The 17,998-nt window shown below is 32.6% G+C and overlaps 1 protein-coding gene and 1 long non-coding RNA gene across 2 annotated transcripts in view; one reads left to right on the top strand and one right to left on the bottom strand.

Annotated features, from left to right (window-relative positions):
* Nucleotides 1-2,665: 2,665 nt before the first annotated feature.
* LOC111700934 (tyrosine-protein kinase HTK16) overlaps nt 2,666-17,998 on the bottom strand; it is a 27,786-nt gene continuing 12,453 nt past the window's right edge. The window contains exons 19-31 of the mRNA XM_023472018.1: nt 16,605-16,701; nt 16,075-16,182; nt 15,680-15,753; nt 12,583-12,769; nt 11,066-11,127; nt 9,515-9,624; nt 8,854-8,974; nt 6,732-6,863; nt 6,524-6,614; nt 5,822-5,941; nt 4,301-4,369; nt 3,292-3,369; nt 2,666-2,916 (exon numbers count right to left, since the gene is read on the bottom strand). Coding sequence (XP_023327786.1) covers nt 2,814-2,916; nt 3,292-3,369; nt 4,301-4,369; nt 5,822-5,941; nt 6,524-6,614; nt 6,732-6,863; nt 8,854-8,974; nt 9,515-9,624; nt 11,066-11,127; nt 12,583-12,769; nt 15,680-15,753; nt 16,075-16,182; nt 16,605-16,701 — 1,352 coding nt within the window. The 3' untranslated portion in view covers nt 2,666-2,813. The remainder of the gene's footprint in view (nt 2,917-3,291; nt 3,370-4,300; nt 4,370-5,821; nt 5,942-6,523; nt 6,615-6,731; nt 6,864-8,853; nt 8,975-9,514; nt 9,625-11,065; nt 11,128-12,582; nt 12,770-15,679; nt 15,754-16,074; nt 16,183-16,604; nt 16,702-17,998) is intronic.
* LOC111700936 (uncharacterized) lies at nt 14,595-15,578 on the top strand. Its single transcript, XR_002765102.1, has 3 exons — nt 14,595-15,058; nt 15,227-15,263; nt 15,336-15,578. It is a non-coding gene; the product is annotated as an uncharacterized LOC111700936 (long non-coding RNA).

Below are 17,998 nucleotides of genomic sequence, written 5' to 3'. Positions count from 1 at the left end.
ATAAAAGTACAGGAAATAAAAAATCATAACAAGGGGAAATAAATGTGCCTTTCTTCCTTCTCAACTAGAAAGGCCAATTTTCCCTAACAACAGGCCCATGAGTCATCACTGAAGATTTATCTGAGATATTCCACAGCTTGGATTATATTAGTCATACAATACAAAACCTCGATTAGAAGGATCCTAGAGACGGAACTTAAGAGAATCTTGTTAAACGATGTTAAAGATTTGATGATCCAAATATTTCAATACGCGGCGGTAACAGGATTTTCTTCGAGAAGGGAGAAACCCCAATCGCCCCCATTAAAAGTTATTTAGAAGTGTTCAAGTAAATAAAATAAAAAAAACAGTTAATCTCAATTTAAAAGATGGGAATATTATAAATTAGAGGTTTCTCTGTTAACTCGTTTGAAAATTCCTTAAAATGATTTTTATTAATGTTTAAATATTTAATATAAACTTGGAAGTTTTGCTGTCTTATATGAAAAAGATAAAAACATCAATTTTTAAGACTGGGTCGACTAAGACTTAAGAAAACCATTTACTAAGACTTAAGAAAACCATTTGGTCTATTCCAAAAAAAAACAGCATGAAGTAGAAATGCGCAAGTTGATTTTGCAGTGAAACCAAAATTGAAACTAATTTTAGTTTCAAAATATTCATGCTTCAATAAAAAGTAAGTCATCTAATATTCTGAAACTAAAGATAAAAGGGTTACGACACTTTAAAGTCGCTCCGGTTAAGAAATTTGATCCAATATAAGATATCCGATTACATATAAGAAAGAAAGTAAGTCTTTGCCACAAACTATAATTTTCTAATTAATATATCTTTGCAACCCCATGTTGCAACCTTTAGATATTTCAAACTATGAATTGTGTTTAGATCAAATATGATCCAAGCTTAAAATATCAAAGGTTTACACCATCAGATTGCACAGATATAGGAAATAGAACATTTGAGTTTGTGGTAAATACTTAATTTCTTTACTACTATTTTGTTCTTCTCACTAACTCATCAATAAAACGTTTAAGATTTTTATCTTTCAAGAAACTCAAATGTTCTGGATTTAGCTTTAAAAAACAGTATTTGGATAACGTCTTTTGATCAAATTCCGAGTTTCTATGTGGGGCCACAAATAAAATTCATAACGACCATTTACAAAACGATCGTTTTGAAATTTTCAACACAAAAATTTTTTCCGTTTTGGTCTCGAAAATTTAAGAATGAGTTTTTAAAAAACCGTAAGCGGCCATCCCTAGCCTAGGGTCCATGAGTTAAATTTCTATTAACATAATATGATGAATTTTCCCACCTGTTGCTAACATGCATCTAATTTATAATCTGAAGTACCCGGGGTTTAGCAATTAAAATCACAGCCATACTTTCTTCTGAAAATAGTAAATTATGAACACATTTTTTCACCTAAAAAATCCTTATATTTGATCAGTTCACAACATTGTGTCTTAATGAGACTGCAGACGGTATTTGAAATAAAATGCATTTTTTTTAAGTGGCATGTCCGATTTACGATGTTACACTTATAACCAGATAAAAGATAAATGAGATATTCTTGTTTTCCAATGGAAAATTTTAATATTTTTTAATTATGGATTCTCTCACGAAGCACAGTTCAAAATACAATTTTTTATTTAACACTTTTTTCTGTTAGGAAAACGGCAATATATATTTCTTATTTGTGCACAGAAAAAGGTTAAAGGGTACCATTGTGAATAGGACATGCAACTTTATAACCGGTCACATTAAAGTATGTTTACAGTTCTAAAATTGTTAAGTACAAAAATGGCATTTTAGAAATAATTAGTTATAAAAATGGATAATTTTTACAAAAATATCACATCGCGGCTAAATATATTATAGATTTTGTATATATTAATATTTTGTATATAAATCGTATGCATGAACATTGAACAATATAATTGTAATTTACAGCTTTTAATCACTAATTATCACATTTATAAATAAAAATCATAGATTTCGAAAAATCAGGCAAAAAATCATTTTACATTTAAAACTTTAACAGGGTTTGGGCATAAACATAAACATAAACAAATAATTATTATTTAAATGTTTATGTTAAATTTATTGGACCGTGGAATATTAAGAAACATTGGCTAAATCTAGAAAAAAAATTATATTATTAAAAAATATCTTGGGAGAAAATCTTTAAAAATTTAATTCTCTTGACAAATTATTCAATTAAAAGTTTGTTGAAAAGTTAATGCGATTAAAGTTTGCTCAAAACTATGCTTTATCTTGCAAAGAGAAAATATTTTATGAAACTATAATTGTATAAAACCTTGCTCCAGACTCCAAAGTAGCTTCGTCAGGTTCTAATACTCAAGGTCACATTTATAGCAACTGGAAATCCAGAGTCCGACGGAACTCCGCCAGGTTTTAAATCTCAGGGCTGCATTGCTAGCTTCAGGAAATTAGGAAAAAGGTAATCCAGTCGGGTTTATTTGCTCCTGGTTAAATTCCTAACTGCTGAAAATCTTGGGCACGAAGTAGCTCTGTCAAGTTCATCTACTCAGGGTTCCATTTTTGACTGCTGTAAATCTCGAGTCCGGAGTAACTCCGTCAAGTTCATCTACTCAGGGTTACATTCCTACGTGCTGGAAATTTTCCGTCCGGAGTAACTCTGTCAGGTTCATATACTCAGGGTTACATTCCTAGCTGCTGAAAATCTTGGGCACGAAGTAACTTCGTCAGGTTCATATACTCAGGGTTATATTCCTAACTGCTGAAAATCTTGAGTCCGGAGTAACTCTGTCAAGTTCATCTACTCCGGGTTACATCCCTAACTGCTGAAAATCTTGAGTCCGGAGTAACTCTGTCAGGTTCATATACTCCGGGTTATCGGAGAACACTTGGAACAGATCATCAAATCCAGGCCTGAACAAAAGCAAATAATTTTAACAAATTAACAAACCTAATCTTACAATAAAAGTTGGTATAAATAAATCGATTGAATATTGGGCAATCAATGTGATTATTTGAGATAACACAAATAGGACAAAACAGTTTTTTTGTTTTATGAGGGTAGCATTTGTTCAGAGTACCCTATACAGTGAAGTACAACGATTTCAATAGTTTTGGCACAAAGACAAGTAAAATATTTTTATGAAAATAATTAATTGAGTACACATGAAAACAATTTAAAGTTAGAATATGCTAATTTCATAAACAATTTAAACCACTCCAGTGGTTTAACACCACTGGAGTAGTTTTATATTTGTTTATAGAATTCAAATAGGGAAAAAATATTACCTTTCCTGTGGATTATACTCCCAACACTTCAACATATAATCATATACATCATTAGTCGCCATATCAGGTTGGGGTAATCTAGAATACAATATATATATCATTAGTCGCCATATCAGGTTGGGGTAATCTAGAATACAATATATCCATCATTAGTTACCATTCAGGTTGGGGTAATCTAGAATACAATATATACATCATTAGTTACCATATCAGGTTAGGGTAATCTAGAATACAATATATATATCATTAGTCGTCATATCAGGTTGGGGTAATCTAGAATACAATATATACATCATTAGTCGTCATATCAGGTTGGGGTAATCTAGAATACAATATATACATCATTAGTTACCATTCAGGTTGGGGTAATCTAGAATACAATATATACATCATTAGTTACCATTCAGGTTGGGGTAATCTAGAATACAATATATACATCATTAGTTGCCATTTCAGGTTGGGGTAATCTAGAATACAATATATACATCATTAGTTACCATTTCAGGTTGGGGTTATCTAGAATACAATATATAAATCATTAGTTACCATATCAGGTTGGGGAAATCTAGAATACAATATATACATGTTTAGTTACCATTTCAGGTTGGGGTAATCTAGAATACAATATATACATCGTTAGTCACTATTCGAGGTTGGGGTAATCTAGAATACAATATATACATCATTAGTTACCATTTCAGGTTGGGGTAATCTAGAATACAATATATAAATCATTAGTTACCATATCAGGTTGGGGAAATCTAGAATACAATATATACATGTTTAGTTACCATATCAGGTTGGGGAAATCTAGAATACAATATATACATGTTTAGTTACCATTTCAGGTTGGGGTAATCTAGAATACAATATATACATCATTAGTCACTATTCGAGGTTGGGGTAATCTACGTATATCTTCCAGAATGCATTTTCGTACAGTATTATTCAAAATATACCAGTATTTTACTGTGCATCCTCTGTGTACTGTACTGCGTTAAATATATACCTGTGTCCAGCTTCTATGTACTGTATGAACTCTTGGGAAGTTTTATTCTCAAAAGGTTGTTTTCCATAACTGAAAATAAACAAGATGTCCTTTTATTCAAAGAGAAAATGTTTCTTTCAATAAAAATTCAGATATTCCCCGAGGGGGAAATAAAATTGAATTAGTTTTATACTCGACATTTTACACATTTATTTCATGCTTCTACTTTTTCATTTGTTTATTTTGTGTATTTTTCATTCAATTTATCCCCTTCTTAGCTTAACTTACTCATACGTAAAGTGCATTTATTTCGTCCAGGCCGCCCCCCCTCTCGTCTTAGTTACAATTTATCACTTTTCTCTTTCTTTTATCTCAATTCTGTTTCATTGTTTTCTCTTAATTCTCACTTGTTCTTCTTCAAATTTCTATTTCCCTATTCATTATAACGCTTGTTTTAAATCTCTCCTATTATTATCATAAAATCCTCCGCTTTGCGATTTCTTTTTTGGGATTCGGAGACACTTAACAATCGTGGATCCGCTAGGGAAAACCAAAATTAAATTTTAAATTTTTTTTTCAGTAACTGTTCAGCAATAAGCATAATTTCAAGTGACCATTCATGCAAAGATGGCAATGCTTGATTCACAATGGTTCCCTTAAAAGCTTTGTCTGATCAAGTGTGAATTAGATATCAATGTTTTTAATTTTAGTAACTTATTATTTTCAATTGAGATTTTGCCAAGAAGTGAATTGTGCATTTCTACTGCAGGCAAAATATTTTACTAGAATATTTCCGCGTTTTTACCCGTGCTTTACTCGGGATGAGTATTCAAGATCGTGGAAAGTAGCTATACAACGAGTATAACACAAGGAGGGGCCGTAAATTAATCAAGTGAATTATCAACCAGTTCTCTACCATGCTAATCTCGTTGCAAACAGCTGTGTTATCCTTGTTGGGAAGCCATGAATATTGAATTTTATAAGAATTTGGTATATATATATATAGGAATCATAAAAATCAAGCCATTTTTAAACCTAGAAAGACGACAATACCTTCCACACTATTGATCAGATAATGATTTCATGGGTAACTGTTATCAATCGGGCATTGCTATTAGCCTATCTTTGAATGAAGGCTGAAGGGTCACTTTAAAGCTTCAAAAGTAAAAAAAGAAAGTAATGAAGTAACAATATGGCATCGGAACATAATATTTTTTTTATATAAACTGTTCAAAATCTGAATCCATGTTTCATGAGAAAAGGGACAAATCTAACCAACTACAGTTTAACCCAGAACTTTGGAGATATCGAAAGAATTTATAAAATGTCGTTTTCTAAACCTACTGATCACGGAAAGCAGCAGATATTAAGTTTTTAAAAAAATAATTATATGGAGCTCTTTAAAACTATTCTTGCATATTTCATTGCTGTTTAATTGTGTTTAAAATCACTGAAATGTAGGTATAATAGTATAAACCCATTCAAAAATTGTTACGACGACATTTTATAGACCATTTCGATCTCTCCAAAGTTGTATATTACCTGTACATCTCCCAGAGCATAACTCCATAGCTCCAAACATCACTAGCATGTGAGAAAGTCCCAAAATTTATGCACTCTGGAGCATACCATCGAATAGGCCATTTTCCTCCTTGAACAGACCTAAATATACAAAATAAATAAGGAGCTCCATTTTTACAGAACTGCACCTCGATATATTCAGGGCGGAATGCAATCGGTTTATTCTAATTAAATACAATCTTGTGTCGATCTACAATTCAACAATCTTTAAACTAACAGAGTTGTCTTTTTATACTTTTTCGTTTAAATAAAACTCAAATTCTAACAAAAACAAAGTATAAAAGAGAAAAATTATGTTTAATAGGTCAAATTGAGATCGAAGTTCAAAATAAGATTGGCAAAAAATTCTTCTTTTTTGGGTGAAACTCTCTAGTAAGTGTAGTTTGAGCGAAACGTGAGTTGGGTGAAATGTAATTTGGGTGAAACGTAGTATTGGGTGAAACGTGAATTGGGTGAAACGTTATATTGGGTGAAACGTTATTGGGTGAAACGTTATTGGGTGAAACGTGATTGGGCGAACTGTTACCACACCATTTCTCTGGGATAAGGGAACCCTTAAATCCGTGTGACTATTTTATCTTTTACATGATATTTTCAAACCTACTCTGAAATGAAAACAACTTTTATTATAATTTTCTATTACCAATATTCTAGATAACTTACTTATAGTAGTTTTTATCCCCTACTACTCGTGAGAGTCCAAAATCTGATATCTTTGTCTGGTATTTGGATGACAGAAGGATATTTCTGGCAGCTATGCAAAAATAAATTCATACAAATATTTCCAGAAAATGAAGAAAAAAAAATATTAAATTCATTTTGTTATTTTCATCAATGTTTATATATACAATTTAAGTTATGAATTGCATTCCTAAGTCTCGATGCACAAATCTTTTTGTTTGAAGATAAAGCATGCCGCATGCTATCTGACTGGCCCACAGTGGTAGCTCCATATCTGTTCCCACAGTATCTGGATGTTCCTGCAGATATTCAAGCATAGAACCTGAACATTTAACAATAGCTATAGCTCGCCAAACAGCTGGACCATATTCTCCATGAGACTATGAAAGGTTAAAAAATAAATTTTTTGTTTCAAAATTCGAAATTATTTTTTCTTGTATTTCTATGATTCCACAGACAACGCCAGACACTTCAGCTAGTAATATATGAATTGTATTTGTATATATATAAAATAGTAATATATGTTTGTCTGTTTATATGTCCGATCATAACTTATGAAACCCCTTGGGTCGATTTGCTTCAAATTTTGATTTTGTGGATCTCGGTAGAACCACGGGAGAGTTCTTAGCTTGGTTTAAGAAGTTGTTTTTTATGAGTGAAGTTTAAATTCAGGCAAAGTTGGGTTTCCAAACTAGAAAAGGTAACACATCGTTAAAGCTCGCTCATTGTTAACGGTCTGAAGGTTAACAAGCGGTAATAATAAAATAGAAGAAACCTCGGCATTTTGGTTAAAATAATATAAACTACTAGCTGAAGTGCCCGGCGATGTCCGTAAAATTTTTTTAAAAAAAACGATTATTGTTACCCCTATCCATTTCCCTAAAAATGTCAGCCAATTTGGTCCAGCCCTTTGGCCAGCATATATAAGCCGTCATATAAAAATATTATTTATTTTTATATAGAAGGTAGACATTAAGGATAATTGATTTACTATTTTAGAACTGATCAATTCCCATTGAGGGTTCTCTATAAAATGACAAGCGAATGCATGCACTGTATGCAAGAAAGAAATGTCTTTCTTTTTGATGCTGGTTTCGAAAGTTCAAACTTGATGTAGATACATCATTTTCATAGTATGTTTATTTTATATAATTAATAAAATTTTACACCACAAATAATTCCCGGGATTTTAAATGTACAAATATAAAAGATTTTACAAAATTTACGATCATCAGCTGCTGAAGACTCGAGCCTTAAAGAGAGAAAACCCCAAGATGGATGGTTCTTACTAAACTCAAGGCCATCCAAAACCCGGGTCTTGACTTGAGCTTTACTTGGGTCTAAGCAGACGGAAAGACCGGGTTTTACTCGGGTTTAAGCTTTTAAATCTCATCTCTGGTAGGGTTTCCAGCGCAAGTGGGTCTTACTTGCGCGCAATTCTGGGCAACGGAATTCTAATTGTAAACTATATTACCTAGAGGGACGAGTTCCATGACCATAAATAATGAAGGCCCATGAGTTATTCCTTGTTTACCTAGTGGGACACGTTCCATGACCATAAATACAGGAGGACCATGAGAAATTCCTTGTTTACCTAGTAGGACGAGTTCCATGACCATATGACCATAAATACGGGAGTACATATTGAGTTCCATGACCATATGACCATAAATACGGGAGGACATATTGGATATTCCTTGTTTACCTAGTGGGACGAGTTCCATGACCATAAATACAGGAGGACCATGACATATTCCTTGTTTACCTATTGGGACGAGTTCCATGGCCATAAACCCAGGAGGACTATGAGATATTCCTTGTTTACCTCGTGGGACGAGTTCCATGACATTATGAACATAAATACGGGAGGACCCTTAGATATTACTTTTTTACCTAGTGGGACGAGTTCCATGACCATAAATAAAAGAGGACCATGAGATATTCTTTGTTTACCTAGGGGGACGAGTTCCATGACCTTAGATACAGGAGGGCCATGAGATATTCCTTGTTTAACTAGTAGGACAATTTCCATGACCATAAATACAGGAGGACAATGAGATATTCCTTGTTTACCTATTGGGACGAGTTCCAAGACCGTAATACAGGAGGACCATGACATATTCCTTGTTTACCTATTGGGACGAGTTCCATGACCATAAATACAAGAGGACCATGACATTTTCCTTGTTTACCTATTGGGACGAGTTCCATGGCCATAAATACAGGAGGACCATGACATATTCCTTGTTTACCTAGTGGGACGAGTTCCATGACCATGAATACAGGAGGACCATGAGATATTCCTTGTTTACCTAGGGGGACGAGTTCCATGACCATAAATACAGGAGGACCATGAGATATTCCCAGTAGTTGGACAACACACTGATGGTCCAGGGACATCATGATTTTAGCTTCACGGAGAAATTCCTCACTCTGAACACAGAGTAATCTTTAGGAGTTAGAAGTTTTTCAAAGCTCTTGTGGAAATTTTTTTTACAAAATCTTTCAATTCTCCGAAGTTCTAGTTTAAACTGTACAAAAAAATCATATTTGTCATGAAGATTCAAGTACAATACTAATATTATCCGTTCGAGTTTATTTTCAAAGAATGAAAAGTTTAAATGCTATTTAAGGAAAAATAAATATATCAAACGTTATCATACAGTGAGATCCAAAAAACTGTGGAATATGAAGACGACATTACAGCAATAATTAAGTGTATTTGATGTTGTCACAAAGCAAATAGTTTTTCTAGTATCTTATCATTTCACTTATTTATTGAAATTGGTCTGTTTATACAATTTTTGCGTTTCATGTTTATTGTTCATTGCCTTATTTGAAGTGATAACTTGAGTATTAATGTCGTCTAAATATTGTGTTTTGGTTATCACTGTATAAGTATTACTTTTCTAAAATATCATCTCATTAAGTAAAAAAAGTATAATAAAAATAATAAAAATGTATGAATTATACCTGGCTTGGTTCAATACTATCTTCACTAAGAGCTTTTATTGCCACCTCCTTAACTACACCCTGCTCCGTCATATAGCTGCCTTTAAACACAGAACCAAACTCACCTTTTCCTAGATATAATAACTGCATCATCCTGGATTCTGGATTTATAAGTGAGAACCAGAAAACTTTGGAATAGCAAGATGACTTTCACACTAAATTTATGACTATTAATTTGTCCAATGAACTAGAGACACAGAATTTAATTTGATGATTTAATAAGTTACAAGCAAAGCTATATGTTTTGTTACAACAACATCCAATACACTTAAATATTGGGTTAATGTCGTCTTCCTATTAAACTGTTTCTGGTTTCACTGTATATGGCTAAACAGAAAGTCGCCGATTAAGCATTCAACTAGCGACAATGTCGGCATGGTTGGAACTACAAATTGCTTTTGAAAATAAGCTTGCAGATGTTAATTAATTATACATTTTAACCCAATACTTTGAAGACATCGTCATACTACCTACTGAAAATGGAATACTGCATGCAGATTTTAAGTTTTATAACTGAATTATTATATGTTCCCGCATATTTAATGGCTATTCATTTATTAGATTTAGGTATAGTAGTACAAAACCTATTAGAAAATTATCAAGACGACATTTGATAATTTTTTTTTAATTCTCGATAGTTCTGTGTTAGACTGTAAAAAATACAAGTTCAACTCACCATAACCATCATCACTTCACAAAATAATTTGACAATTTATTTTTATTGAGTCTCATTTTCAGAAGAAAATGTTTATTTCTGTTATGAACTCAAGTTTGTTCCATTTTTTAAGGTTAAGGCTTCAAAAAAAATGCATGTAATTCAGAAGCATTTAAAGCTTTAAATGAGATTGAAGGGACTAATCAGAAAATTAAAAAAAATGTCAAAGGCTGGTAAAAATATTCTAGGTTTTTCGAATACTATGCGAGTATTTTGGCGTCCCATATCTAATATGATATGGACGCTTTGTATATAAAGTGAAAACTTTTCTTCCCAAAGGACCGGAGTTTTTGCCGCAAACTCAAATTGTCTTATCCCTATAACTTTACAACCCAATGTTGCAACTCTTTTATATTTTGAACTAAAAGTTATTATTAATCTAAACTTATAAGTTTGAAATATAAAAGGTTTACACCTTCAGGTTGCAAAGATTTAAGGATTAGAGAAATTGAGTTTGTGCTTAAAACTCAATTTCTTTCAGTAATGAAAATCAGGCAATACGAGTTTCGACTTGCCTTGACTCCAACCTTTGTGCCATTCACGGATCCAATAGAACATTTTGCCCAAACGGTTTATAACCTCTATTTAATGTGGCATTTTGTTTTTTTTTAAATTCAATGAGGTTAAAAAAAAGATAATGACCTTTTATCCAGTTTTGCTTCCAGGTGGTTTTAAATTACATTTTTTAACTACCAAGATATATCTAGTGGCCTTAGGTAACTTAGTTTAATGAACTAAAACAAGTGGTTTAAAAATTGTAGGTTTTAGGACACTCTTCAAAGTTTAATTGTACAAACCTATAGAATCAGTTAACTTGATGGACTCTTGAGGAATATTATCTTTACTATGTCGAACTCTCCTTAAAAATAATAAATATAAACTTCTAATATGATTGCTTGTATGGTTGTTGATAAATTGGTTTAATTCAATATCCATTAAACTTTTTATAATAAATGTGTTTAAAGTTATCATATTTTGAGAAATCATTTTTGCAATTAGTAACAACACAATTTTATGATAACGGCCTTAGAGGAAAAACTTTAGAGTTTCCTTGAACAAAATTATTTATTTCGTTAAAAGCTGGAATTTTGCATACAAAACCCCATATATCATTGACTCTCCGGCTAAATATTTGGTTGGAAAATAATTATTTTGAAAGAGGGAAAATAATTTTGGGAAAAACATATTATACAATACACCAAGAACTCAAACCAGATGATTATCTTTGAACAAAGGAATTGAGTTTCAGCCACAAATTCAAATTTTCTAATCCCTATATCTTTGCAACCCGATGGTGAGAACCTTAGATATTTAATTAGTCACTCCGACTATTTAATCAAACAGAGTTAATATCTAAGATCTAAGACATCGGGTGACAAAGATATAGGGGTTAGAAAACCAGAGTTTGTGGCAAAAACTCAATTCCTTTATCAGAAAATGTGGTACCACTGATCCAACCAAGAGGAAAACGATCTAAGCTAAAATGTTTTCTGACCCTAGTGTTCTATTAGTGTATTAGAATAAGCTCTATGTAGGTTGAGTAGGATGGCACAGTAAATAAGAGGTTTTGGTTTAAAGTCCCGAGAGTCTTAACTTTAGAACCCATTTTCTCCCATCAAATGTATATTTTTCGTAATTTGCTATTTTTTACTTTTTCCATGGGTTATTGTATCTTAAATATGTGAGAATATGAGGTCTCTTAGACTAGTTTTGTCAAATTTTAAATAAAAGATTAAAATATGACTGAAAATAAACCGATACAGGCAGGATACACTAAGTGATAATTAGTTTTCCCGAAGGGGGTATTATGAAGAGACAATTTGAATCTTCAAAAAGGAGCGTTGAGTTAAAATTACTTAATATTTTCTACTTGACAATTTGTTCCAATACTCTCTCGGTCAGTTTCCTCACAGGTAAAGAAGTATATAATAAAGTTTAAAGATACTCTGGATGCGCTCCAATGTAGGTAAAGACGACCTTTATTGCAATGGTCACTCTTAATCATTATATGACGTCACTGTTTTTTTAAAGAATAATATTAATAAATTTCGCGTCTCAATAAATATAAACGAACTAAAAAATTGAAATTTGAATTAGAATTGCATTTTTTAACTTGAAACTTGTTAGCACAATCAGCACTTGTCAATGTGATGATTGTTAGTTAAGTATCAGTGACGTCATATGAGGATTTTGAGTGTCCGATGCAATACTGACGACATTCATCTACATTGGTGCGCATCCAGAGAATCTATCCGTATTATACAACCTCGGTTTCTTCTAGGGTTAGTTTCCGTAGCCTCAAAAATGTTTTTACCTGAGAGTATCATTGTTAGCGTATAGTTTCTGATTATCAATGGTTCTCAGGTTGGATGGATATGCCAGGAGTCTAGATCTGGTAGGTACTCGGGGAGCCAGGAGAGGACTCTCCTCCTCCACCTTCACCTTGTCCTCCATCCTCATAGTTCCCTGTTCACTCCAGATCTTCGTCCCGTTATACTCGGCTAGATATAATGATGATAATGATGATAATGATGATAATGATGATAATGATGATAATGATGACAATGATGATAATGATGATAATGATGATAATGATGATAATGATGATAATGATGGTAATGATGATAATGATAATAATGATAATAATGATAATAATGACAATAATGATAATAATGATAATAATGATAATAATGATAATAATGATGATATTGATGATATTGATGATTTTGATGATTTTGATGATATTGATGATATTGATGATATTGATGATATTGATGATATTGATGATATTGATGATATTGATGATATTGATGATAATGATGATATTGATAATAATGATGATAATGATGATAATGATGATAATGAAGAAATTGATAATAATGATGATATTGATGATATTGATGATATTGATGATATTGATGATATTGATGATATTGATAATAATGATGATAATGAAGATAATGAAGGCAGAAGATTACTGATGGACATCGTTTTAAGGGATCCCTTTTTTAAATATTCAAACTTTTTAGACTTACAATAGACTCTTACAAGAATCTGAGATGTGAATCAATTTTATTACAAAACTGCTAGACAAGTTTACTTTCCAAATTATTAACCAAATCAATTTTTAAACGATTAGAAAATAGTTTTTCGATTTTGTTTTGAAAAATGGTTTGGTTAATATCTTGGATCAGAGAAAATACTCCTCATAAAGTAATTAAAACAAACTTATCGTGGAAACAATTTTTGAAACTTAATCAACAACTCACATTTTTGTGAAACACTCATGACATTAAAAAAACCTAATGTCTCTAAACGGACCTCAAATCAGATCTCAAAAAGGACCTCATAACGGACCTCAAACCAGATCTCAAAACGGACCTCAAAACAGACCTCAAAACGAACCTCAAACCAGATCTCAAAACCGACCTCAAAACGGATCTCAAAACTGATCTCAAAACGGATCTCAAAACTGATCTCAAAACGGATCTCAAAACTGATCTCAAAACGGATCTCAAAACGGATCTCAAAACGGATCTCAAAACGGACCTCAAAACGGACCTCAAAACGGACCTCAAAACAGACCTCAAAACAGACCTCACAACATATCTCAAAACGGGCCTCAAATCAGACCTCAAAACGGATCTAAAAATGGACCTCTAAACGGACCTTAAAACGGACCTCAACATGGATCTCACAATGGACATCAAAATGGACCTCAAAACGAACCTCAAAATAAACCTCAAATGTGCCTCAAAACGGACCTCAAACGGACCTCTTAACGTATCTCTAAACAGATTTCAAAACAGATCTCAAAATGGATATCAAGACAGACCTCAAAACAGGCCTCAAAAGGGACCTCAAAGCAGACCTCAAAACGGACCTCAAAACGAATCTCAAAACGGATTTAAAAACAGATTTCAAAATGGACCTCAAGGCAGACCTAAAAACAGATCTCAAACAGACCTTAATACGGATCTCAAAACGTACCTCAAAGTGGATCTCAAAATGGACCTCAAAACAGACTTCAAAGTGGATCTCAAAATGGACCTCAAAACAGACTTCAAAACGGATCTCAAAACGAATCTCAAAATGGACCTAAAAGCGGACCTCAAAACGGACCTCAAAACAGACCTCAAAGCAGATCTCAAAACCTATCAATATCTGATTTAGGAGGTAGCTGTAAAAATAATAAACCCCATGTTAAGGTGAAGTGAACAGAAACATGTGATAGAACAACCAGACACTGATGAGCTCTTGGAACTTTGAAGAACCTTTTGTGATTCACCACTCACAATTTAATAACTAACAGAAAAAATTTGTATTCTTAAATATTTGAAATATTAATGTTTCAGAGTGATATATGCAATGACAATCGGCATAAGTTTTGGATATTCTTCTAACCTTAAAGGTCAAAAATAACTTTTATAAACATTTATGAAAAAGAGTAAATTTGAGTATTAAAACTTGAGCATAGTCCGAAAAAGGCAAAAATTAAACATTTTAAAAAACTGTGCAGGTTAAAGTGATAATGAGGACTGAACGGTATTTAAACAAGAAGGATCAAGGACTCAACTGATCAAGGATTCGGGATCCACCTCTAAACGGATCAAGGATTCAACTAATCAAGGATCAAGGATTCAACTAATCAAGGATCAAGGACTCAACTAATCAAGGATCAAGGACTCAACTAATCAAGGATCAAGGACTTAACTAATCAAGGATCAAGGACTCAACTAAACAAGAAAAGCATCATTTAACAGGAGAAGTCTAGCCTGGATGTTGCCAACGTAAGTCCTTGTGTGATTTTGTATTAATATTCTAAAAAGTTAAAGATCCTCTGCATTTTAATACTGTTCAAACAAACTAAAGATTCCTTATTATGCACTAATTTTAAACTGATAAAAAGCTTAACAAAGGAAAAATCTAAATATTTTAAACTCTAATCTTTTTTCTAGATTGGCAAATTCTAGGAAGGATATATTTTAAACATAAGTATGTAGATCATTATTGTATAAAGATTATATTATTTAGGTTTTTTGATCGCTCAAAAACTTATAATTCCAGATGAGCGCATATGAAAAATTGGCTTTAAAAAAGGCTGGCTGGTCATCCTGCAGATAAAATATCAAGAAAAGGTGGTATATTTTCACAGTAGCAATGGACCAGGAGGTTGACCTTCCTAGATCTGATTTAGGAGGTAGCAGTGGACCAGGATGTTGACCTACCTAGATCTGATTTAGGAGGTAGTATGGACCAGGAGGTTGACCTACCTATATCTGATTAACGAGGTAATAGTGTACTAGGATGTTGACCTACCTAGATCTGATTTAGGAGGAAGCAGTGGACCAGGAGGTTGACCTACCTATATCTGATTAACGAGGTAGTAGTGTACTAGGATGTTGACCTACCTAGATCTGATTTAGGAGGAAGCAGTGGACCAGCAGGTTGACCGATACGCTCAGGTATTGCTGGCACACTCTTCCTTTAAAATAAACTTGCGTAAATTCATAGTCAACGTTAACCCTGCCCTTTACCCGCGCTAGGTATTATATCACAGGTGTAGCTGACGTGCCCGGCGGTGCCAATTAAAATTCAAACATTTCAAAATTTGTTTAGCCTTTGACACTATTAGATAAAACTAACTAAAAGGAACGCGTGTCTGTACCGTGTGTTCGTCTTTTTATTAATGATCTTGTTGTTGTTGTAGCCATTAAACCATAGTAGCGTATATGGACATAGAACAAAATGAAGTTTTTTTGGCCACCAACTGAATAAAACACTGGATAGAAATAAAAATAAAAACCTTGTTGTACTGAGGACTCCATTATTACTCCAATTAGTGAAGGCTCCAGGAGGCGAGGTAGGAGAGGTTAATAAACTCAGAGCTGTTGGAGTTGTAGGAGATGGTAGCCTAGGAGAAAACAAAATTTTCGTGAGCAATGAACGATGGATGAACAACTTGAATCGTTCAGAGAAATGAAAAAATGGTAATATTTTAAAAACAAAACAAAATTGAATGATTTAAAATCATTCAAACCGAACGTCAAAAAACTATAGTTTTTTTACTGAACGAACTTTTCGAAAGATTTTGAAAGATTTTTTTACTAAACTAACGGTTTTATAAACGAACGATTTTTCAAACAAATTTTTGTAAAAACTATCGTTTTTATTTGATGAAAGAACAATTTTATTGAACAAACGATTTTACTGGACAAAATAAATAGAAAATAAAGGATAATTTAATGAACAATCCAAATCATTTTTTTAAAGATTTTAATGGTTTACAACGATGAACAAACCAAATGAAAAAAAAACGAATGCACCCATCTTTACCTTGGAGCAGAGGGTGCTGCGGGTACAGATAATGAATGTATAGGAGCAGTGGGGACCACTGGGTTACTGGCAATCACATCAAACAATCTAAAAGATTCTTTTTACAGTCCCAGGGAACATGACAGTTGGTAAATAGTTTCTTCAATAAAAACTAGGCATTAAAGACTTTTTTTGTTAAAAAATCGTTTACTCAAATAAATTCTACTTTAAAACAATTTCACTATAATATGACTGTCATATAAAGTTTTTTTAGTATTCTCTTTGATATAAAACAACTTAACAAAAATCATGGAAGAAGATATTTAAAACAAATCACCAACTGTCATGTTTCGTAGGACACCCCATATGTGAGTTCAAAGTAGGCCAAATTAAATTGTTATTATTTCAGTATTATAAATAGTTTAAATTGTTGATAGATTTACTTTTTCATCTCAATCTTAGTTTTTATATAAAAGTGACTTGTGCATTTTGGCTCGGAAATTGTCGGAATATTCAACATGGTTCAAGATAGAAAATTAAAAATGACGATATCTTCCTTCTTGTTACTAAGATGGAGGTTCAAAGAATACCATTGTGAATTGAACATGCCATTCTTTTTAATGGTGGGTCACATGAAATCAAGTCTACAGTTATTTTTTAACAAAGCCAAAAAACTTTGTTTTATACACCATAAGATTTTTTTATTTAAAAAACGAGCTAAAACAATTAAGATCATTCCTTAAGAACAATCGGTCAATCGGCATGGATTTTGTACACAGCAAGCATAATTTAAATAAATGTTTAACCTAAAATTTCAGGCTCATGTGGCCTCGCATGTCTTGATTGACATCAACTTTTTTGTTCTTAAAGATATCTCGGTAAATTTACACCAACTTTTTCACCTCAATTTTTTCGATATCTGTAACATTTTTTTAAAGATAACTTTTTAACAAGACAGACGACTTTTCTGACAACAAAGATCACTGGACTGTACTAAAAAATTTCTTCGCGAGCTATCTATTAGATTATCTACAAAGGATGAGACTACAGAGACGACCTAATACTCGTATGACTATTTAAAGGTTATATGTCATTATATTGTCTTTTAATGGCTTATTTGACAATTTGGCAAAAGTTTACGGTTGCAGGGAACCATTTATTTATTTTTGTCCAACAGCCTCATTTGTTAACTAAGTGACCTTAGAAAAAAAAACAAGTTGGCCATATTAAGACATAAGACATAAGACAAATTTAGGCTGGCTCTTCGAAATTGGTCACAAAATAGGTATTGAATCTATTTTATGTCCCTACTTCTTGTCACCGTAAACTACAACAGTGTAGCCAGTGTTAAGCGGCTACAAAAGCAGTCCACCAGCTTCATTATGTCCTCATAATGCCTGGCTGGCATTTTTTTT

The sequence above is a fragment of the Eurytemora carolleeae genome, unplaced genomic scaffold (assembly GCF_000591075.1).
Source record: "Eurytemora carolleeae unplaced genomic scaffold, Eaff_2.0 scaffold283, whole genome shotgun sequence".
Lineage (NCBI taxonomy): Eukaryota > Metazoa > Arthropoda > Copepoda > Calanoida > Temoridae > Eurytemora > Eurytemora carolleeae.
Note: the sequence above shows the minus strand (reverse complement) of the source record. Positions and strands in the feature narration are given on the sequence as shown.